Raw genomic sequence first — 23,607 nt, 5'->3', positions numbered from 1 at the left:
ACCTCACAGATCATCAAGTCCAACCCTTTACCACAGAGCTCAAGGCTACACCATGGCACCAAGTGCCACGTCCAATCCTGCCTTGAACACCTCCAGGGACGGCGACTCCACCACCTCCCCGGGCAGCCCATTCCAGTGTCCAATGACTCTCTCAGTGAAGAACTTTCTCCTCACCTCCAGCCTAAATCTCCCCTGGAGCAGCCTGAGGCTGTGTCCTCTCGTTCTGGTGCTGGCCACCTGAGAGAAGAGAGCAACCTCCTCCTGGCCACAACCACCCCTCAGGTAGCTGTAGACAGCAATAAGGTCACCCCTGAGCCTCCTCTTCTCCAGGCTAACCAATCCCAGCTCCCTCAGCCTCTCCTCGTAGGGCTGTGCTCAAGGCCTCTCCCCAGCCTCGTCGCCCTTCTCTGGACACGCTCAAGCATCTCAATGTCCTTCCTAAACGGGGGGGCCCAGAAATGTACACAGTACTCAAGGTGTGGTCTAAGCAGTGCTGAGTGTAGAGGCAGAATGACCTCCCTGCTCCTGCTGACCACACCATTCCTGATGCAGGCCAGGATGCCACTGGCTCTCTTGGCCACCTGGGCACACTGCTGGTCTCCATTTAGAATCATAGAATCAATCAGGGTTGGAAGGGACCACAAGGATCATCTCGTTCCAACCCCCCTGCCATGGGCAGGGACACTACTCTAGATCAGGCTGGCCAGAGTCACATCCAGCCTGGCCTTAAACACCTTCAGGCATGGAGCCTCAACCACCTCCCTGAGCAACCCATTCCAAGCTCTCACCACTCTCATGCTCAGCAGCTTCCTCCTCATGTCCACTCTGAATCTCCCCATCTCCAGCTTTGCTCCATTCCCCCTAGTCCTGTCACTATCTGATGTCCTCAAAAGTCCCTCCCCAGCTTTCTTGTAGATCCCCTTCAGATGCTGGAGGGCCACAAGAAGGTCACCTGGGAGCCTCCTCTGCTCCAGACTGAACAGCCCAACTCTTTCAGCCTGTCCTCACAGCAGAGCTGCTGCAGCCCTCTGACCATCCCAGTGGCCCTTCTCTGGTCACACTCCATGATGTCCACATCCTTCTTGTAATGGGGGCTCCAGAACTGGATGCAGTACTCCAGGTGGGGTCTCAGCAGAGTGCAGTAGAGAGGGAGAATCACCTCCCTCGCCCTCTGGCCACACTTCTCCTGATGCAGCCCAGGATCTGGTTGGCTTTCTGGGCTGCAAGTGCACACTGCTGGCTCCTGTTGAGCTTCTCGTCCAGCGGCACCCCCGAGTTCCTCTCCTCCGGGCTTCTCTCCAGCCACTCACTGTTCAGCCTGGATTTGTGCTTGCCTTGACCCAGATGCAGAACCTTGCACTTGGTCTTGTTGAACCTCCCGAGGTTGGCTTGTGCCCACCCCTCCAGCCTGTCCAGCTCCCTCTGGATGGATCCCTGCCCTCCAGCCTGTCTGCTGCACCATACAGCTTCATGTCAACAGCAGACTTGCTGAGGTTGCACTCATTGCCTCTGTCCATGGCACCCACAAAGGTGTTGAACAAGACTGGTCCCAGGACTGATCCCTGAGGGACTTCACTTGTCACTGGTCTCCACTTCGATGTTGACGATTGACAGCCACTCTTTGGGTGCACCATCAAGACAGTCCTTTATCCATCTTGTGCTCCACCCATCAAACCCATGTGTCACCATCTTGGAGACTAAAGTCATTTAGACATTGAGTTGTTGACCACAACTCTCTGAGTGTGGCTATCTGGCCAATTCATTACCCAGTGAGCAGTTCATCCCTCAAGTCCAAACTTCTCCCATTTTGTGACCAGTATGTCATGCAGGACAGTATGAAATGCTTTACAGAAGTCCAGGTAGAAGATGTTGGTTATTCTTTCCTTATCCACTGCTGGTGTAACTCCATCACAGAAAGCCACCAAGTTTGTCAGGCATGATTTTTCCTTGGTGAAGCCATGTTGGTTACCTCAAATCACCTGTTCTTCATGTTCTGTATGATTTATCAAGGCCTACAGTAGGAAGTAGGATCTGTGTCATGATCGTGCCAGGCATAGAGGTGAGACAGGCCTATAGTTTCTGAGGTCTTCCTTTTTTTCCCTTGTTGAAGATGGCTGTTACGTTTTCACTTTTCCAGTCAGCAGGGACCTCACCAGGTTGCCATGACTTTTCAAATATGATGGGGAGTCTTGACAACTTCATCTGCCAGTTCCTTCAGGACCTGTGGGCAGATCTCAAACCTGATCCTCACTTAACAGTGGGCAGATCTTCCTTTTCCCACTCCACCCCTTTGTTTTCTGGAGCTTGGGTGGTGCAGCTAGAGTTAATGCCAGTGAATGCAGGCAAAGTAGTTGTTGAACACCTCACCCTTTTTCATACCTGTTCAGACCAGGACTCCATTTCACTTCTGGAGATGGGGAGGTTCTGTATCTTCCATAGACTTCTTTTTGTCACTGAGGTACCCTAAGAAATTCTTGTTACTGTTTATGTCCCTGGCCAAGTTTAATCCTGTCTGTGCTTTTGCTTTCCTGACCTGATACCTGGCTGCTTGAACAATTTCTTTGTAGTCCTCCCACATGGCCTGTCCTCACTTGCATTGGTTATAGACTCCTCATAGCTTGACAATAGCTCTTCTGACAGGAGTGCTTACACATGGCAGGAACTGAGAAAAGGAATGAGAGGAAATGGTGAAAACCCACTATTAAATTTATGATACTACTCCTGCTGGTGACATATGTATAATGAATTAATTATTTGGCTGCTACCAATGTAATGAACTCCATGTAGTGAAATAGACATGCACTGTAGGTACCTTGGTCACTTTTTTACTTTTCTTTCTTTCCATCTTTCCTTAATGACAGCTGGGGTCGAGTTTACAAACCCTCCCAGCACCACTGTAACTTCAGTCTCTGACAGCTGCAATCAAATTCCTATTTTTCTAACTGATGAAACTGCTGTAAGTGAAATGGTGAATCATTGCAGCAGGAGCAGAACTGAAGGGATTACTGTTTGAAAATACCATGATTCTTGATCTGAAAGAGCCAATAAAGGCAACTTATCAGGACTTGTTGACTGGCTAGGGCTGGGTGATAGGTTGGACTGGATGATCTTGGAGGTCTTTTCCAACCTGGTTGATTCTGTTCTATGACTGATATCAACTGATAAGGAACCCAAGGAAAGCAATTTCTTTTGGCTATGTGGCAACTATAGAGGTTGCCTAATTTTTCTGGTTGAACCTAAACCACATTGTTTAAAATAATGTCAAATGTTACTTTGCTGATATCTCTCTCACAAGACATCTCACCCTGCACCAACTGTTTGAGAAGTACTCAAGGCAAGCTGCGACAACATCATTACATTTCACCCTGCTGCTCGTCAAACAAGGAATCTGCAGAACTGTGGGTACTTGTTAATCCTGTGACAATGCTAGGACCATTTTCTTTCATTCTTCTTCTAGAAAAAACAGCTACTTGACTCCACTGACAGCAGTGCACTGTCCTGAGTCCTGTGGAGTCCAATTAAAAACTAGGTTGGTTTCCAAAACACTGTTAAGAACATATCACAGTATCACAGTACCACAGTATTATCAGGATTGGAAGAGACCTCACAGATCATCAAGTCCAACCCTTTACCACACAGCTCAAGGCCAGACCATGGCACCAAGTGCCACGTCCAATCCTGCCTTGAACAGCTCCAGGGACGGCGACTCCACCACCTCCCCGGGCAGCCCATTCCAGTGTCCAATGACTCTCTCAGTGAAGAACTTTCTCCTCACCTCCAGCCTAAATTTCCCCTGGCACAGGCTAAGGCTGTGTCCTCTTGTTCTGGTGCTGGCCACCTGAGAGAAGAGAGCAACCTCCTCCTGGCCACAACCACCCCTCAGGTAGTTGTAGACAGCAATAAGGTCTCCCCTGAGCCTCCTCTTCTCCAGGCTGAACAATCCCAGCTCCCTCAGCCTCTCCTCATAGGGCTGTGCTCAAGGCCTCTCCCCAGCCTCATTGCCCTTCTCTGGACACGCTCAAGCATCTCAATGTCCCTCCTAAACTGGGGGGCCCAGAACTGAACACAGGACTCAAGGTGTGGTCTAACCAGTGCAGAGTACAGAGGCAGAATGACCTCCCTGCTCCTGCTGACCACACCATTCCTGATGCAGGCCAGGATGCCACTGGCTGTCTCGGCCACCTGGGCACACTGCTGGCTCATGTTCAGGTGGGTATCAATCAGCACCCCCAGATCCCTCTCTGTCTGGCTGCTCTCCAGCCACTCCGACCCTAGCCTGTATCTCTGCATGGGGTTGTTGTGGCCAAAGTGCAGCACCCTGCACTTGGAGCTATTGAACCCCATCCCATTGGACTCTGCCCATCTGTCCAGGCAGTCAAGGTCCCGCTGCAGAGCCATTCTGCCCTCCAACCCAGCCACATCTGCCCCCAGCTTAGTGTCATCTGCAAACTTGCTGATGACTGACTCCATGCCCTCATCCAGATCATCTATGAAGATGTTAAAGAGGATGGGGCCCAGCACTGATCCCTGAGGGACACCACTAGTGACAGCTGCCAGCTGGATGTGGCACCATTCACCACCACTCTCTGGGTCCGGCCCTCCAGCCAGTTCCTAACCCAGCACAGAGTGTTGCCATCCAAGCCATGGGCTGACAGCTTAGCCAGCAGTTTGCTGTGGGGGACAGTGTCAAAGGCCTTGCTGAAGTCCAGGTAGACCACATCCACAGGCCTCCCCACATCCACCAAGTGGGTCACCTGATCATAGAAGGAGATCAGGTTGGAGAGGCAGGATCTGCCCTTCCTAAACCCATGCTGGCTGGACCTGAGCCCTTTGCCATCCCTCAGGTGTGCTCTTATCACCCCCAAGATAACCTGCTCCATCAGTTTCCCTGGCACTGAGGTCAGGCTGACAGGTCTGTAGTTCCCAGGTTCCTCCATCCGACCCTTCTTGTGGATGGGGACCACGTTGGCAGTTTCCAGTCTCCTGGGACCTCTCCAGTGAGCCAGGACTGCTGGAAAATGAAGGAGAGCAGCTTGGCCAGCTCAGCTGCCAGCTCTCTCAGCACCCTGGGATAGATCCCATCTGGTCCCATGGATATCAGAAGACAAAGGTTTGAATTTATTATCATGAATATCAAGCTTGTCTCCTCATGTGTGGCAAAACAGTGTGAGAAGAAAGTAAGCCACAGACGAGCCTCTGTCTAGCAGGAAGAAAGAGTGTCCTTGCAATATGCATAGACTACAGGAGCTGGCACTGGTGAGACATGCATACCAGTGCCATCTGGCAAACTTTCTGAGCCAGCTCTGCTTTGTGTCCAGCTCACTTGTTTTCCATGAGACACTTGGGACTTGATGTTCCCAAGCTTGTGACATCTCCATATCAGACAGGCAAACACACAAAAGTGCTTTTGCTCTTTTGTTTCAGCATTACCCAAGTGTGGCGGACAAGAATTTAGATTGGAAGAAAAGACAATTTTGCGTGTGATAAAATGACTAATCGATATATAAAAATGTTCAGCCTTCTGATGCCTTCTGACAAAGTATATAACTCCTGTATGTTGCCTAATAAGGTCGGAACTTAGCTTGCATCAAGCTGTCTCCCTGTCCCTTCGTCGCAGCAAATGGTGACCACCGATGTGATATCGGCATTGAACGTCTGAAAGAGCACAGCCGCTGCGAGTCTCTGGGAACCTGGAATTCTGCTGAAAGAAGCAGGGAGCCGGCCCGCGGCTGGTCACCTCCTCGAGATTGGCAGGTGAGCCCAGAGAAACTGAACATGGGAAACCAGAGCTCCCATGAGGAAAGGGACGTTTATAAACTTACATCAGAACCACGGGACGAAGCAGGGGTCTGTTTGTCGGATCTCTTAAGAAAAGGAACAGTGTTTGAGGCTGTTAAGGAACAAGAGGGTAAGTCGGGTGAGTCACGGAAGAAAGGGACAAAACTGCCACCTGTACAGCCCTCTGCCCCCCCGCACCCCTCTACTGCCTCCATCAGTCCACCCGTGCCAGTGCCTAAACCCCGTATACGATCCCGTTTTGCTGTTGGGGTTTCGCGAACGGCACCCCCGAGTGGGGATCCCTTCCAGCCTGATTCATTCGACCCCGAACGAGATGTGGAGCTGTTCAAGGCGAGATTGGACGTGGCACTTGGTGCCATGGTCTAGCCTTGAGCTCTGTGGTAAAGGGTTGGACTTGATGATCTGTGAGGTCTCTTCCAACCCTGATAATACTGTGACACTGTGATACCGTGAGATCCCCTATGACGATACTGACACCCGTGCCGTATGGGCTGCTGTAAGCCTTGGCAGAAGGGGATGTTGATAAGAAAGAGACAAAAAGAGCTCTGAACTTTTCCTTTCTATGAGAGACATTTAAGCTTTATTTTTGCAATACAAAAAGTCTGCTTTTTAATTCACCTGAGACGTGGTGACAAGAGCTCTGAAGAGAGAGCTCCAAAAGGCTCGTGAATCTGCCGATAAGAAAAGATGCAGAAAGAAAACAGAGCAAAAGCAACAGAGTTAGCCGCTACAAAGGCAGCTGAACGTCGAAAAAAATCTTACGGGATTAACTGCAGACTCCTGGAAGCGTCTGCGCCTCCAAATTTGTAGGACTGCAAGCAGCAGAGAGGCAGGAAAGAAGCGACGAATCTGCTGAGCTGTAGCAACTCTACTTGGGACGCCGTGGCAGCACACCGGGACCCCTGGAAGTGGCGTCCCCGCAGAGGACCCGCCGCCACCGACATCGCCGCTTGGGCGCTGCTGCAGGATGCGGTAGCCTCCCCGCCCCCTCGCCTGCCTGCCGGCTGGCCAGATTTAACCTGGTTGACAAGGCTTTCAGCTTGATTACTGATTCTGCTTATGTTGCAGGGATTGTTATGTTTCTAATTTCCAGCTTTTTCATCTACTACAGACATTGATTTTTCTTTTAAATAACTTGATTCTTCCGCCCATGTGCTAGATACAAACTTTAAAAGGACCTTTGCCGAGAAACATGATTGGTTTGATTTTGGGAAGATCGTCAACTAACTTTAACAGTTCTTTTTGTGCTGCCCGGGGTTGTTCATAATGATGCTAAAGAAGTAAAGCTAATGGTCTGAACGCCGCCCCCACCCTGTATTTGCATTTCCAAAAGAAAAAAAAAAAAATACAAAGAGTTGAACCTTGGCAATACTTCGGATGGAAAATAAGGGCTCAAACAATAATACCTCAGAAGGTGCCGCTTCAAACTCAAATAACCAATTGTAACATGATGTTCAAAAATTACTGAGACCGACCTCTTCTGGGCATTCCCAATTCTGATTTAGCTAAAAAGAGACCCTAGCCTGACAGCTCCCAGATGCTTATCAAAAACAGCTGAAGGAGCACTTTGAAAAGGTTTGTGAGGCCATTCAGTCGCTGCAAACCCAAAGGTGGGACCCTGAGCTGCGCAATCTCTAATCAAACTATGGACGATGTGAAACCCTTAGGCCTTATCTTTCAATGGGATTCCAATCTAAAGGACCCGTCGTTACAGAGGCGGGGTGACCACCTTCTCCTAAAGTTTTTTTTTCTTTACAGCGGCTTGGAAGAACAAGCGCCTTTCTTAAAGGGACCAGACTGAATTTGTAATAGATGCCTTGCAAATTAAAATCCTGACACTGTTTCTAGTTTTCACAGTATCACACAGTATCATCAGGGTTGGAAGAGACCTCACAGATCATCAAGTCCAACCCTTTACCACAGAGCTCAAGGCTACACCATGGCACCAAGTGCCACGTCCAATCCTGCCTTGAACAGCTCCAGGGACAGCGACTCCACCACCTCCCCGGGCAGCCCATTCCAGTGTCCAATGACTCTCTCAGTGAAGAACTTTCTCCTCACCTCCAGCCTAAATCTCCCCTGGAGCAGCCTGAGGCTGTGTCCTCTCGTTCTGGTGCTGGCCACCTGAGAGAAGAGAGCAACCTCCTCCTGGCCACAACCACCCCTCAGGTAGTTGTAGACAGCAATAAGGTCTCCCCTGAGCCTCCTCTTCTCCAGGCTAAACAATCCCAGCTCCCTCAGCCTCTCCTCGTAGGGCTGTGCTCAAGGCCTCTCCCCAGCCTCGTCGCCCTTCTCTGGACACACTCAAGCATCTCAATGTCCCTCCTAAACTGGGGGACCCAGAACTGAACACAGGACTCAAGGTGTGGTCTAACCAGTGCAGAGTACAGGGGCAGAATGACCTCCCTGCTCCTGCTGACCACACCATTCCTGATGCAGGCCAGGATGCCACTGGCTCTCTTGGCCACCTGGGCACACTGCTGGCTCATGTTCAGGCAGGTATCAATCAGCACCCCCAGATCCCTCTCTGTCTGGCTGCTCTCAGCCACTCCGACCCCAGCCTATATCTCTGCATGGGGTTGTTGTGGCCAAAGTGCAGCACCCTGCACTTGGAGCTATTGAATGCCATCCCATTGGACTCTGCCCATCTGTCCAGCAGGTCAAGGTCCCGCTGCAGAGCCCTTCTGCCTTCCAACTCAGTCACATCTGCCCCCAGCTTAGTGTCATCTGCAAACTTGCTGATGACTGACTCCATGCCCTCATCCAGATCATCTATGAAGATGTTAAAGAGGATGGGGCCCAGCACAGATCCCTGAGGGACACCACTAGTGACAGCTGCCAGCTGGATGTGGCACCATTCACCACCATTTTGATTGTAATACATCTTAGAGTTTTAAGAGTTTACTGGATAAGTTGTTAATTGCAATAGGATAAGTTTAGGAATAGTTTTAGCAGAATAATTGTAATATGGGCCTGTTTAGCCTGGAGAAGAGGAGGCTCAGGGGTGACCTCATTGCTGTCTACAACTACCTGAAGGGAGGCTGTAGCCAGGTGGGGGGTGGCCTCTTCTCCCAGGTAACCAGCAATAGAACAAGGGGACACAGTCTCAAGTTTTGCCAGGGTAAGTATAGGCTGGGTGTTAGGAAGAAGTTCTTCACAGAGAGAGTGATTTCCCATTGGAATGGGCTGCCCAGGGAGGTGGTGGAGGCACCGTCCCTGGGGGTCTTCAAGAAAAGACTGGATGAGGCACTCAGTGCCATGGTCTGGTTGACTGGCTAGGGCTGGGTGCTAGGTTGGACTGGATGATGTTGGAGGTCTCTTCCAACCTGGTTGATTCTATGATTCTATGATTCTATGACTTAAGTAATTAAAATAAAGTAATTAGGATAAAGTATATTAAGTGGTAGAATATAACGGAATATTATGGTAAGAATTGTTTTGTAAGTGTATCTGGTTTTGTGATTTAAAGTTTCTTTTCGTTTTCTGAATACCAGGGTATTTTCAAAGAACCTCCATGAATGTATCATCTTCTTAGATTTTCTTTGCTTTTTCCTCAGTAATGATTTACTGGTTTAGGCTTTTAAAGTTGATAATATAGTTAAGGTTAAGAGTTTATAATAGAATATTATAAAATATTTTTCTTAATTATTTTCTGTATATTAATACAGCATTGTAGGATAAGGGTTATATAAAAATAAATTTAAAAAATAATAAAAAAGAGGGGATATAAGGGGCAGCTACCCTGAAGAGGGACTGCAATAAGAAAACCTTATAAATTTTCAATTTTTAAACTGCTTTCTTATGGATAACAACACCTGATTATCAGAAATTTTAATGCAAATGGTTCTTTTGAGAAAAGAGAGGGAAGGAAAAGATTGGAAAAATCTTTGGTTACATCACACAGAGAGATTCACCCCCGGGATTTTTCTTCTGATTTTATGTGATTGTTCAGCCATGTTTACAGGCTTCTGATGGGTACCAGCTCAGAAGACAGATACTGTGGCAAGAACTTGAATGCTGAGATAATGGTTGTGTTTATATGTGTGTTTGCATAGGTATAGGTTTTGACCATGCTTAATCTAGTATTTTCATGAGTTTCCAACGATTCCTACTCATAGGTGAAGATGGGAAACAACAGTTTTATTGACAATATTTAAAGTGCTGTACTTCTTATCTTTTGGTAAAAGGCGCCTTACAGAAGGATGAAAAGCACTGCCTTTATTTTTAACAAAACAAACAAATGCTACCAGCGTGGCACTCCCCACGTCTCCTATTAGATATAGATAGTGTTAAACATGCTACCTTGCAAATCGGGCTGCAATTGATTTTTTGCTTTTAGCTCAGGGACCTGATTGTGAAAATTTTGAAGGACTAAATGTTTTGTTATGTTGTAATTGTAGTACTCTTACTGCTTATGTTATTACTATGGGTTTTTTTTTGCAATGTATTCTGAGACAGAATTTTTTTTTTTTACAACAAAAAGGGGGAAATGTGGGAACGCAGGTCATTATTGAAGAACAATGGTCAATCAGGGTCAGTGGCAACACAAGCCTTGGGCACAAGCTATCGGAGTCAGAGTGATCTGATTAGGAGAGGCAAGGAGTCTGTCCTGCCATCTGATGAATATGCCTGTCCTTATCTGATGAATATGCTAAGACCGCTGCTCCACGGGAAGCAGATGTGGCGGACAAGAATTTAGATTGGAAGAAAAGACAATTTTGTGTGTGATAAAATGACTAATCAATATGTGAAAATGTTCAGCCTTCTGACGCCTTCTGACAAAGTCTATAACTCCTGTATGTTGCCTAATAAGGTCGGAACTTAGCTTGCGTCAAGCTGCGGCCCCGTCTCTTCATCACGGCACCTAAGAAGTAGACCTGGTGGTATTTTTTGTCTTACAAGTACTCATTACTGCTTTCTGTCCAGAAAATGAGATGATCTTACATGGAACTTTGACCTTACTAGTACTGCTGCTAGATTTTCCTTCTTTCTGTGCACGTTCCCCTCAGCAGTCCTTGGGCAGCTAAGGTCAAGCTCCCAGGCTCATTTACTCTTCTTAGTTCATGTATCTTTTTAACAAAAGACATTAAAATTAATTTACTTTTCATATCCACCTTGAAAGTAAGGGCAACAGTATGCAGAAAAGCTGAGTCTGAAAGATATTTTCCTTCTGAGGAGATTACAGCATCTCTGCAGTTCTGATACCATCACATAACAGAATGCAAAGCATTCGATTAGCATCAAACCCAGCTACAAAATTCTTCAGCAGCTTTGGTCTTTATCTATTTCCAGCCCCTAAACCCATGCCCCCATTTTACTGAATTCTTCCTTAAAACTAGGAATGATGGCATTGAAAACACTAAGGAAGACACTGGAGACAAATGAAGTGCCTATTAGCAGATGAAGGAAAGCAGAATCTAGCATTTCTGTAATTAAAACAGAGCAGATTAACATGAGGAGACCAAGTCTCATCCAGCCAACTCACACCCACAATTCAACTGAGCGTGTTTGCAAGGTTTGAATAAGTTATTTAGTGTTGGTGTTGTGCTCACAGATTTGTTCATTACAGCTCTCAGTGCCTGACCCAACAGCCATCAGAGGATCTTCCCCAGCTCTGCCTGTTTCTGGCATTTGGGACACCCAGGAGTGCTTACAGCAGCAAAAATTAGCTGGGTGGGTAAACCTTACATTGTGGTGCTGGAAGGATTTCCTTCCGAAGAAGCCTGGACATTTCTTACACCACTCCTTGGACCAGCAAAGGATGGTGGCCTCTCTTCCCTTTCTAGTGTGATGCTGCTGTAGCACCAGCTAAAGAGGGAGCAGCTTGACGCCCCAGCTCCCCTAGCAGCCCATTGCAGCACATGGAGAGTGCCCTAGTTTCAACAATTCTGCTCAGTGGTTTTGCTTTTCAGCTCAGTCTCTTCTAAATAATCACATTTTCTGAAGTTAGCATTGCATTTTCACAGACAGTTTGCTTCTAGTACTGATAATGCTCCATGTTTGTAGTTAGTACCAAGGACTGGTACAGAGAAAGGCTCTTGCTTATAATCTGTCCTGCAAAGACCAAGTTCACTGCTAAATTTTGTATACCATGCTGAGGGTGCAGTGCAGAAAATACATCTGCACCTGCAGGGAGAGGCAAATAGGACAGGTGACTCAGAACTGACCAACAGGATAATCTATTCTGTACATGGCATATTCAGTACACAGCTGAGGGATCACAAAGGTCAGGCTCTCTTCTTCAATGGCTGGTGTCCAAGGAGGACTCTGTCCATTCTCCCTTCAGTCCAGGCTTGTGTATTCCTCAATCCAGTACCAGAAACCAGCTGTTGAATCTGGCTCCTGTCTGCTGCTAAGTCCATCCTGGATCTTCCCCAGTGCCTGCCAACAGCCTTAATGGTAAGGGTGACATAACCAGTGTTGAGGTGGTTAGGTTTGATAATCATAGAATCAGCCAGGTTGGAAGAGACCTCCAACATCATCTAGTCCAGCCTATAACCCAGCCCTAGCCAATCAACTAGACCATGGCACTAAGTGCCTCATCCAGGCTTTTCTCAAACTCTTCCAGGGACAGCAACTCCACTACCTCCCTGGGCAGCCCATTCCAATGCCCATCACTCTGCCTATGAAGAACTTCCTCCTAACCTCCAACCTCTATCTCCCCTGGCACAACTTGAGACTGTGTCTCCTTGTTCTGTTGCTGGTTGCCTGAGAGAAGAGACCAACCCCCACCTGGCTACAACCTCCCTTCAAGTAGTTGTAAGAGAGCAGTGAGGGGTGCCCTGAGCCTCCTCTTCTGCAGGCTGCACACTCCCAGCTCCCTCAGCCTCTCTTACAGGGCTGTGCTCCAGGCCCCTCACCAGCTTCATTGCCCTTCTCTGGACACGTTCCAGTAACTCAACATCTGTCATGAACTGAGTGGCTCAGAGCAGTTTTGTATATATTTGTACACATTTTATTTTGTTATTATTTTCATTAAAGCAGTTTTAGGTCTCTTTCCCAGTCCATATCCCTCTCCCTTATTCCCTCTCTTCCCCTTTGGGAGGAGAAAGGGATTAACAAAGATCCTCATTTACTGTCTGGCCCAGCCCAGCACGTGACAGATCTACCGGCACCAAATAAACTACAGGACTTGATTGGAGCTCTGACAGATTGTCCAAATGGTTTGAATTCTGACTTGCTGGTTGAGAAAGCACCACACTTGTTTGAGAGCCTTTGTGGATGGGAAACAAAAACATGTTTACAGCATGTCATTGCTGACAGCAATGTCATACTGTGTCTTTTTAGAGTTGGTAGCAGGTGTTGATCTGTTGGAAGGTAGGAGAGCCCTGCAGAGGAACCTGGACAGGCTGGATAGGTGGGCAGAGGCCAATGGGATGAGATTGAACAAGGCCAAGTGCAGGGTTCTGCACTTTTGACACAACAACCCCAAGCAGCACTACAGGCTGGGGACAGAGTGGCTGGAAAGCAGCCAGGAGGAAAGGGACCTGGGGGTGCTGGTAGATAGTAGGCTGAAGATGAGGCAGCAGTGTGCCCAGGTGGCCAAGAGAGCCAATGGCATTCTGGCCTGCATCAGGAACAGTGTGGCCAGTAGGACAAGGGAGGTTATTCTGCCCCTGTACTCAGCACTGGTCAGGCCACACCTTGAGTGCTGTGTGCAGTTCTGGGCTCCTCAATTCAAGAGAGATGTTGAGGTGCTGGAAGGTGTCCCGAGAAGGGCAACAAAGCTGGTGAGGGGCCTGGAACACAAACCCTATGAGGAGAGGTTGAGGGAGCTGGGGTTGTTTAGCCTGGAGAAGAGGAGGCTCAGGGGTGATCTTATTGCTGTCTACAACTACCTGAAGTGAGGTTGTAGACAGGTGGAGTTGGTCTCTTCTGCCAGGCAACCAGCAATAGAACAAGGGGACACAGTCTCAAGTTGTGCCAGGGAAGGTCTAGGCTGGATGTCAGGAGGAAGTTCCTGCCAGAGAGAGTGATTGGCATTGGAATGGGCTGCCCAGGGAGGTGGTGGAGTCACTGTCCCTGGAGGTGTTCAAGCAAAGCCTGGCTGAGGTACTTAGTGCCATGGTCTGGTTGACTGGATAGGGCTGGGTGCTAGGTTGGACTGGATGATCTTGGAGGTCTCTTCCAACCTGGTTGATTCTATGATTCTATGGCTCTATGAAATGCTATCCTATTCTCTTATCTACACACGTGTTGCATTACAGTTTACTTGTTCTTACTGTTTATCTGAAAGCCATCTGTCCTGAGTGCTGGGCAAAAGACACTGCTTTATTGTGGCCTGAGCTGAGAAATACTGAGCAGTGAATGCATCTACGCATCATCACAGGCATCACATAGTGATGAGCACCACATAGCTTGGGAAGCTCTGTTTCTCCTCATTATGCTGGTCTGATTCCATGAGCTTCTGGGGTTCCACTAGATCGTAAGGATTGTGCACAGGGTTATTACAATTAAAAAAAAAAAAAAGTTATTTTTATGGTTGTAACTGATCTGTGTGGTGTCAAATTAAACTTCGGTGCAGGTGTACGTGGCGGGCAGTCCCCTCAGCTCACAGAGTGTGTGCTGCCCCGGCAAAAGGCACTGCAGTTACTTAGCCTTTGCAAGGTTTTATGACATGCACTACTCCCACCCCGTGAGGGCCCTTAATAAGCAGTGACACTGCAGCGAGCCCACTGCAGCCTCCGGGGCCACTTCAAAGAGCACTGCAACTATCTCAGCTCCTGAAAAGGGTACTGCAGCTACTCCAGCTCCCACAGCGCGTACAACAGAGCTTAGGAAGGCCACGGCTGCCGGCCGGGTGAGCACCATCGCTTCCCGCCCGGGCTGCCACGCAGCCGCGCCCTGGCTGCCGCCCACCGCCCGTGTGCCCGCCCTGGCCGCGGTGCTCGCCGGGGCTGCCGCGCTGGGCGGCAGGGGCTGGACGCCGCTACGGCTGCGCACTGCTGCGCGCTGCCGGTGGGCCTGTGTGTTCTGAGGTTTCACGGGCTCCCTTCGCCGCCATCGCCCTTCCCGCTACCGGCGTGCCTGGAGAGCTTTTCGCCTCGACGAGCGGCGTGTCCTGCGTGTCTCAAGAGCTTCCCGGTGAGAAGTTAACCGGCAGCTGCCGCAGCCAACAGCTAAGCACTTCCCCCTACAGCAGGGTGTCACGCTTGCAGGTCAGCGGCGCAGGCTGTGCAGCACCCAACCCTCACACTACACTAAGATTTTATAAGACTTTGCAGGGGCTTCTTTCCATAGAAATGCTGTACCACAGTCCAGCTGCACCACTGCTCACCAGTCCTCGGAACACTGCTGATCTATTTTGACACACATTTACAGGCTACCCTTGAGAGTAACAAAACGACACATGCAGGAGTACTTTCTGCAACATTTAAGTCTTTCCCCCTACATCATGAGAAAAAAAAAAAAGATCTGATACAGTTCTGAGTCCTCAGAATACATGTAGCACGAGCAAAGGTTGTTTTAACAGCTTCACCACCATTTCCCAGCTCTCGGAAGACCGGCTGAAAGCAGAGCAAGTACAAACGATTTGTACAAGGCAGCTTTTTCTTGAGGAACAGCCCAAGCAGCTTAAATTATCCAATAAGTATAAACTGTACTTAATTTAAAAATGGAAGACAGCGCCATAAGGTGCACTCACACTTTTGCCTGCGTGAAGATTCTCCAGTGATTTACCTAAGTTGATACATTAGCTGATAATTACTCAAGACCAAGACACCTGTAAGCTGCTTCTCTAAGTTCATGACAAAACCTAAGGAATCACACTCAAGAACAGCCTCGTGAGCATAAAGCATAATCTTTGGGTGATTAAATATTTCATCTTCAAAGCATCTGAAAATTCTCTAAGCCTTTGCAGTTATTACTGCAATTCTCCAAACTTTCTTAACAGTACTTTACGATCACTTCTTTAAAGCAGAGTTCAACAGCCAAGTGAGTAGCCTAGTAGCACACTATGTGACTCTTATGTAGCCTTAAGTGACTTCAGTATTACACTACCTACCTCTTACTTATATCCAGCATAACTATATCAGATCTCCCTGACAGCTTTCCACATCCACCCCCCCAGACTGTTTAGGCAACTTCTGTCCCAAGTACAGATGTCCAATCTCTGTGCAGCATCCATACTTTGGGCCCAAGTTTCTTACTGCCCAAGCAGCAAAGAACCATTGAAGAAGCAGCACTTGTGAAGGTTTTTTCAGTGCCACATAACAGTGAATTATGACTACATCCGGAAATCAGGAGGTAAAGCCATATTCAAGTGACTATCTTTAAGCTAAAATTCTGACACTTGGTGCTAGGGCACAATGAAACTCAAGGGGCAAGCAGGGCAAGTCCGTGGTGCCAATATTCCACTTCTCTTGCAGGTTAGTTCTTCTGATAAAACACATACAAGTCAATTAAAGGATCAGTTTTAATGAATTGCTTCAACGCCTACCATGTAACTGTGTGGATACACGTGTTTTCAGGAATCCTGAATTTCACTGAAATAAAGCGTGTATGAAAAAATATTTTCTGGATAAGACCATTTATTTTAATAAACAAATGAATCTTTATGATGAACTGGAGGCTGCAACGGCTGCTCTCTTGGGCTTCGGCGTGGTTCCCTCACGGAATCCATTCCTGCAGGCAGATAAAAGGTTATCACATTTTTTGAAAAGATGACTTCTGCTCCATGTCATTTTCCAACAAGTAATATTATAGATCACCAGCATTTTTTCCAGCTTACCTAACACACTTGAAATCACTAAAGAGTTCCTATGTGAAGTCATTTTCACTAAGAAACGTCTTAAACATTTTAAATAAGCAATAAGGATTTTAGATTCTTCTGAAGGGAATTTGATATATTCCGACAGAATATATAAAATATATTTTGTAACTGAGTACACTCTGTAACTGAGTGAGCACTGCAAGACTGTACCAGTAACAGTACACTTTCTGAAGGCAAGCTTCTACTATACACATCCAAAAAAAATCCTCTTTCTGAAGTGCAAGGTAACTTCTGTAATAAGTCCTTCGTGCCTCCAACCAGAGACTGAAACACGAAGGGCAAGAGAGTAAGCACAAAGCTTCCTTCTGCAGCATTTCTACTTCAGCAATACCAAGTGAAAACAAGACAGAGCTACAAGCTTTAATGATTTTTTTGGTGGCAACTGCTGGGGAACACTGTGCTCTCCAGAGCAGATGAATGGATTCCTCAACTACATCCAAGTTTTGGACTTAATAGATTTCTACTTTTCAATAGTAAATCCAGTCTGTATTTTTATAACAAGAGTTGTAAAATTACTTAGCATTTTTCATCTAGTTTCCTTATGTGCACTAAGACCAGGAGCTACATTAACTCAGTTTTAAGAACAGGGAGACCACACGAAAGAAATTTTTAATGAGTTTTAACAGTACATACCTTATTGAGTATGTCCCCCCATTCTCTCACAACTCAAAGCTTTGTAACAAATTCTAGAAACTTAAAACTCTGCATCTGAAGTTATGCTCCCTATTCCTAAGAAAACTCCAAGACTGACTACTGAAGTTTCTCCAGTCGTCAACTTTTTCTGGGCAAAAGGGGATTTGAATGCACTTCAAAACTCATCTCACACAGAAAGGTCAGTTTTTGCAAAATCAATTAAGTTGATTCACAATACTATGCAGAGACTATTTTTCAAAATGCTGGCATTTTATTACCTCTATATTCTGCGCTATCTAGACTTAATAAAAATACCAGAGCTTGTTTAACATCTTATGTATTAAGGTGTTTTTTACCCTCAGAGGAACATTCAGACAATCATATAAAGCACCATTTTCTATTAAAGGAAAGACCACACACACACCCCATGAAGCATACTGAACAAAAAAACTTAACTTCGAGCGATTAACATTTTAATTAAGATACCTCTGAGAAAGATTTTTCACACAACACTAGTTTGTAATAAAATGTTATACCTGAATCGACGGTAGACCTTTTTCAGGTGCCTCATGCGACCAGTACCCGTGGTGTTGCGTCTTTTCGCCTTCGCACTCCAGTTATCTGTAACATATGAGTTACTGTCACTCATCTGCATCAAACAATTAAGTTACATATTGTACCTGTATAGCATAGTTATTCAATCTGGCAGGAGGAAAAAAATAATTATAACATCAACAGATTTCTGTAATTGTAGCATCAACAGATTTCATGTGCATGTGGTACTGCACATGAACTAACTATGCTTAAATCAGAATTCATTTGACAGACGCTCTAAACCGTGGAAGAAGGGTGCAGTATTTCACCCTGGATGGCAAAAAATAATCAGGATACTGAAAAAAAAAAAAAAAAAAAGACCAAGTAGGACACATTTTTAAATTTAAGCCAGCAAAAAGTTTGTTACTTACACTTCCTCTTGCGCTTAGCGGGATACCCACATTTCCCGCAGGTAGACTTCTGAAGATGGTAGGCCTTGGACCCACATCGACGGCACAAGGTATGAGTCTTATTTCGTCGCTTACCGAATGACGATGTACCCTTCGTCTGAAAAGCATTTCAAGACACGGCATGTTGAAGACATTACCAGCACTTGCAACTAAATAAAAGCATTAAGCTCCTCTTAAAAAAAACAAACCCACAGAGTTCTGCGAACACTTGGGAGGCACACAGAACTCTGAAGCAGCAACTGTTCCGCATGCAAGCGGCCTCCATTTTAAGAAATCTTTTCCTCACTCCTCCCTTCGCCATTTCATATCCGCTCCCCTACGCTGAAATAAAAGTCACAGCGCAGCTACCTCCGGCTCCTTTATCTCCCTCAAGCTCACCATCGATAAACAGCAAGGAGCTCTTTCCCGAGGAAAGGCTCTCTGCTGCACACACCAGGCCCACAAGTGCCAGCGGCCTGGGGGACCGAGGCCTCTCTCGCTACATTACCGACACTGCTGTCCTAGCCCGCCCAGACCCGCAGCAGGCAGACGAAACCCCGAAAGAAGTCCTCCGGCGGCGGCCAGGATGTAGCACGGCCCCGCACTCCGCCGCGGCTTCCCCGGCCAGCACGCCCCTACCCGGGCCAGCAGCAGCTTCGGCCACTGCCGGGCCCTTGGGCTTCAGCCCAGAAGCGGCCGCAAACCGCAGAACAGAACCACCCCGCGCCCCAGACAAGATCCATGGCCCCACTGGGCCCCCCACGCCGGCGGATGCCGGCGGATACCCCACGCCCGTGCCCCGGCACCCACCATCTTCCCCGGCCGCCAGCACCAAAGAGACCAAGCCCCGCCCCGCTTCCGCTAAGGCCCGGCAGCTGCTTCCGGGGGCGTGGCGGCGGCGGCGGCCTGCGCGGCGCGGCTGTGGGCCTGGCCGTGGCTGTGGGCCGCGCGTCCCGCCCCGTGTGCCGGCAGGCTCCTGCCCCCTGAGGTGCCTGAGCGGCCACGGCGTGCCGGGACGGACCCTTGGGGTCCCGCGCCCTGGAAGCTCGCTTTCACTTGGTGACACATCCCGAAACCGGTAACTGAGCTGTCACAGCCCTAGGCTGCTTCTAAAGTAACGGCGAAGAGGTGCACAAATGTGACTCTGCCTGGTAAAGACAGCGTTTAGGGCACCCTACTGGCACATCGGTTTTAACTAATGCCGCTCTTCTGCTCTTCAGAGGTGACCCCAGCTCTGCGCAGCAAGTCCTGGCCCTACCTGTGCCTTCAGTGAGAGCGCTTTTCTTGAGTGCCCAGGGACAGCATATCCTTGGATGCCGAAAACATACCTTCAAAGTGGGCTACCTTAAAGGATCGGCAGCCCCTCCTGCACTCTCTGCTTGCCATGTGTTCCGGCCTGCCCTTTCTTCCTCCCCTTCCCCTGTTGCTGTCCTCCAGATACCATGTGGAGTCCAAAGCATCGCGGTGCACACCTTTGGTGTGGGACCACGTCTTCTTCAAGTGCTCCGTTTAAATCCTGACATGCCATAGTGCTCAGAGGGCTGCAGCACCTCTGCTATGAGGACAGGCTGTGAGATTAGGAGCTCTGCAGCCTAGAGAAGAGAAAGCTTCCAGGAGACCTTATAGTGGCCTCCCAGTATCTGAAGGGGACTTACGGGATGGCTGGAGAGGACCTATTAGCAAGGTTTGTAATGACAGGATGAGGTTTAAACTGGCAGAGGGGAGATTGAAACTAGATGCCAGGGAAGGGTTCTTTGCAGTGAGGGTGGTGAGACACTGGCACAGGTTCCCCAGGGAGGCTGTGGGTCACAAAATCACAGAATCGCATGTTCTGTAATTCTGTGCTCCACAACCTCCCTGGAGGTGTTCAAGGACAGGTTGCATGAGGCCTTGAGCAACCTGTTCAAGGTGTCCGTGCCTGAGGCTGGGAGGGATTTGGAACTGGATGACTTTGAGGTCACTTCCAACCTAAACCATTCTATGATTCTATACCTGCCTGCCACATGTTTTCATTAGACCCACAATCTGAGACAATTTTGTCTTAGAAGATAAAATTGCCTGGAGGAGGCTCAGGGGTAACCTCATTGCTGTCTACAGCTACCTGAAGGGAGATTGTAGCCAGGTGGGGTTGGTCTCTTCTCCCAGGCAACCAGCAACAGAACAAGGGGACACAGTCTCAAGTTGTGCCAGGGGAAGTATAGGCTGGATGTTACGAGGAAGTTCCTGCCAGAGAGAGTGATTGGCATTGGAATGGGCTGCCCAGGGAGGTGGTGGAGTCACTGTCTCTGGAGATGTTCAAGAAAAGCCTGGACGAGGCACTTAGTGCCATGGTCTGGTTGATTGGCCAGGGCTGGGTGCGAGGTTGAACTGGATGATCTTGGAGTTATCGTCCAACCTGGTCTATTCTATTCTATTCTAGCTTGGGGGAAATAACATGTGCAGGTAGAAACTGAAGGAATTTGTATTTGTCTTACCATCAGTTCAACACCTTGCCATGACACTCAAAGTCAGAAATTAATAAGGCCAGTTCATTTGTCTTTGATGTGGAACTATATAACCTTGTCTAACAGCTCTTGATAAAAGTACAAATTTATCTGGCAGGTTAGATCTCACTGTTCTGCTTCTGATTTACTGACTAAAAACACAGTTATTAAAAAATGCAGCCTGCCACAGGCCAGCAAACAGTGAGAAACTCTCCCATGTCGAACACATGGACAAATAAAGTTCTGTAATATAAAGGTGTGGTAGCTTAAGGCTTATTAGAATGTTCCAATAGGAGAAATTGAGACTTTCCTGAAAGCTCAGTGCAGAATCTAAATACCTTAGATCACAGGATGTGAAAGAATAATAATGATAAAGTCTACAACTACCTGAAGAGAGGCTGTAGCAGGTAGGGGTTAGTCTCTTCTCCCAAGCAACCAGCAACAGAACAAGGGGACAGAGGTGGTGGAGTTGCCATCCCTGGAGATATTCAAGAAAAACCTGGATGAGGCACTTAGTGCCATGGTCTAGTTAGGATTATAGAATCAATCAGGGTTGGAAGGGACCAGCAGTCCTGGCTCACCGGAGAGGTCCCAGGAGACTGGAAACTGCCAACGTGGTCCCCATCCACAAGAAGGGTCGGATGGAGGAACCTGGGAACTACAGACCTGTCAGCCTGACCTCAGTGCCAGGGAAACTGATGGAGCAGGTTATCTTGGGGGTGATAAGAGCACACCTGAGGGATGGCAAAGGGCTCAGGTCCAGCCAGCATGGGTTTAGGAAAGGCAGATCCTGCCTCTCCAACCTGACCTCCTTCTATGATCAGGTGAGCCGCTTGGTGGATGTGGGGAGGCCTGTGGATGTGCTCTGTCTGGACTTCAGCAAGGCCTTTGACACTGTCCCCCACAGCAAACTGCTGGCTAAGCTGTCAGCCCATGGCTTGGATGGCAACACTCTGTGCTGGGTTAGGAACTGGCTGGAGGGCCGGACCCAGAGAGTGGGTGAATGGTGCCACATCCAGCTGGCAGCTGTCACTAGTGGTGTCCCTCAGGGATCAGTGCTGGGCCCCATCCTCTTTAACATCTTCATAGATGATCTGGATGAGGGCATGGAGTCAGTCATCAGCAAGTTTGCAGATGAGACTAAGCTGGGGGCAGATGTGACTGGATTGGAGGGCAGAAGGGCTCTGCAGCGGGACCTTGACCGCCTGGACAGATGGGCAGAGTCCAATGGGAGGGGGTTCAGTAGCTCCAAGTGCAGGGTGCTGCACTTTGGCCACAGCAACCCCATGCAGAGATATAGGCTGGGGTCGGAGTGGCTGGAGAACAGCCAAACAGAGAGGGATCTGGGGGTGCTGATTGATACCCGCCTGAACATGAGCCAGCAGTGTGCCCAGGTGGCCAAGAGAGCCAGTGGCATCCTGGCCTGCATCAGGAATGGTGTGGTCAGCAGGAGCAGGGAGGTCATTCTGCCCCTGTACTCTGCACTGCTTAGACCTCACCTTGAGTACTGTGTTCAGTTCTGGGCCCCCCAGTTTAGGAAGGACATTGAGATGCTTGAGTGTGTCCAGAGAAGGGTGATGAGGCTGGTGAGAGGCCTTGAGCACAGCCCTATGAGGAGAGGCTGAGGGAGCTGGGATTGGTTAGCCTGGAGAAGAGGATGCTCAGGGGTGACCTCATTGCTGTCTACATCTACCTGAGGGGTGGTTGTGGCCAGGAGGAGGTTGCTCTCTTCTCTCAGGTGGCCAGCACCAGAACGAGAGGACACAGCCTCAGGCTGCGCCAGGGGAGATTTAGGCTGGAGGTGAGGAGAAAGTTCTTCCCTGAGAGAGTCATTGGACACTGGAATGGGCTGCCCAGGGAGGTGGTGGAGTCGTCATCCCTGGAGCTGTTCAAGGCAGGATTGGACATGGCACTTGGTGCCATGGTGTAGCCTTGAGCTCTGTGGTAAAGGGTTGGACTTGATGATCTGTGAGGTCTCTTCTAAACTTGGTGATACTGTGATACTGTGATACAAGTATCATCTAGTTCCAAACCCACTGCTCTGGTCAGGGACACCCTACACTAGACCAGGCTGGCCACAGACTCATCCAGTCTGGCCTTAAACACCTCCAGGCATGGGATCTCTACCAACTCCCTGAGCTACCAATTCCAGGCTCTCACCACTCTCATGCTCAACAACTTCCTCCTCACATCCACTCTGAACCTACCTATCTCCAGCTTCATTCCCTTCCCCTAGTCCTGTCACTTCCTCCCCAGCCTTCCTGTAGGCCCCCTTCAGATATTGGAAGGCCACAAGAAGGTCACCTGGGAGCCTCCTCTTCTGCAGACTGAACAGCTCCAACTCTTTCAGTGTGTCCTCATAGCAGAGGTGCTGCAGCCCTCTGAGCCCTTCTCTGGATACACTCCATCATGTCCACATCCTTCTTGTAATGGAGGCTCCAGAACTGGATGCAGCACTCCAGGTGGGGTCTCAACAGAGCGGAGATTCACTTTCCTCGACCTGCTGACCACACTTTTCCTGATGCAGCCCAGGATGTGGTTTGCCCTCTGGGCTGCAAGTGCACACTACTGTTGACTGGACAGGGCTGGGTGATAGGTTGGATGTCTCTTCCAACCTGGTTGATTCTATGATTCTATATTATTCATTGGTTTGGTAATTGGTATAAAAAGCCAATAGTATTCATAGCATTGCATAGTATTGAAGTTTGAATTTCAGGTTTCTGAATTTCAGGTTTCTGAGTTTTTCTGGCTTTTTCTAACTCTAACTTTTTCTGACTCTGATCTCTGGTTTTGGCCACTTTGTTTCCAGACACACAAAGGTGTGTCCTAGACTGTTCACTCAACTCATTCATTTTGGTTGGCAGTTTCTGTCATCAAAGTTAACACCTAAGACAGAGGTTTTTATTTGCATTTGTTTTACCTGAACAAGCAGTGTGCC

The 23,607-nt window shown here is 48.4% G+C and overlaps 1 protein-coding gene across 5 annotated transcripts in view; it reads right to left on the bottom strand.

Moving 5' to 3' along the window:
* Positions 1-16,310: 16,310 nt before the first annotated feature.
* RPL37 (ribosomal protein L37) overlaps positions 16,311-23,607 on the bottom strand; it is a 472,830-nt gene continuing 465,533 nt past the window's right edge. For 3 of the 5 annotated variants that reach the window (XM_064140594.1, XM_064140595.1, XM_064140593.1), the window contains exons 2-4: positions 18,169-18,305; positions 17,740-17,824; positions 16,311-16,422 (exon numbers count right to left, since the gene is read on the bottom strand). In XM_064140594.1, the coding sequence (XP_063996664.1) occupies positions 16,353-16,422; positions 17,740-17,824; positions 18,169-18,305 (292 nt within the window). In that variant the 3' untranslated portion in view covers positions 16,311-16,352. Of the gene's footprint in view, positions 16,423-17,739; positions 17,825-18,168; positions 18,306-18,585; positions 18,605-18,996; positions 19,080-23,607 lie in introns of those variants that run through there. The other 2 variants (XM_064140592.1, XM_064140596.1) reach the window with 2 other exon arrangements.

Source organism: Pogoniulus pusillus, chromosome Z (genome assembly GCF_015220805.1).
Source record: "Pogoniulus pusillus isolate bPogPus1 chromosome Z, bPogPus1.pri, whole genome shotgun sequence".
Taxonomy (NCBI): Eukaryota; Metazoa; Chordata; class Aves; order Piciformes; family Lybiidae; genus Pogoniulus; species Pogoniulus pusillus.
This window is presented reverse-complemented; position numbering and strand designations above follow the sequence as displayed.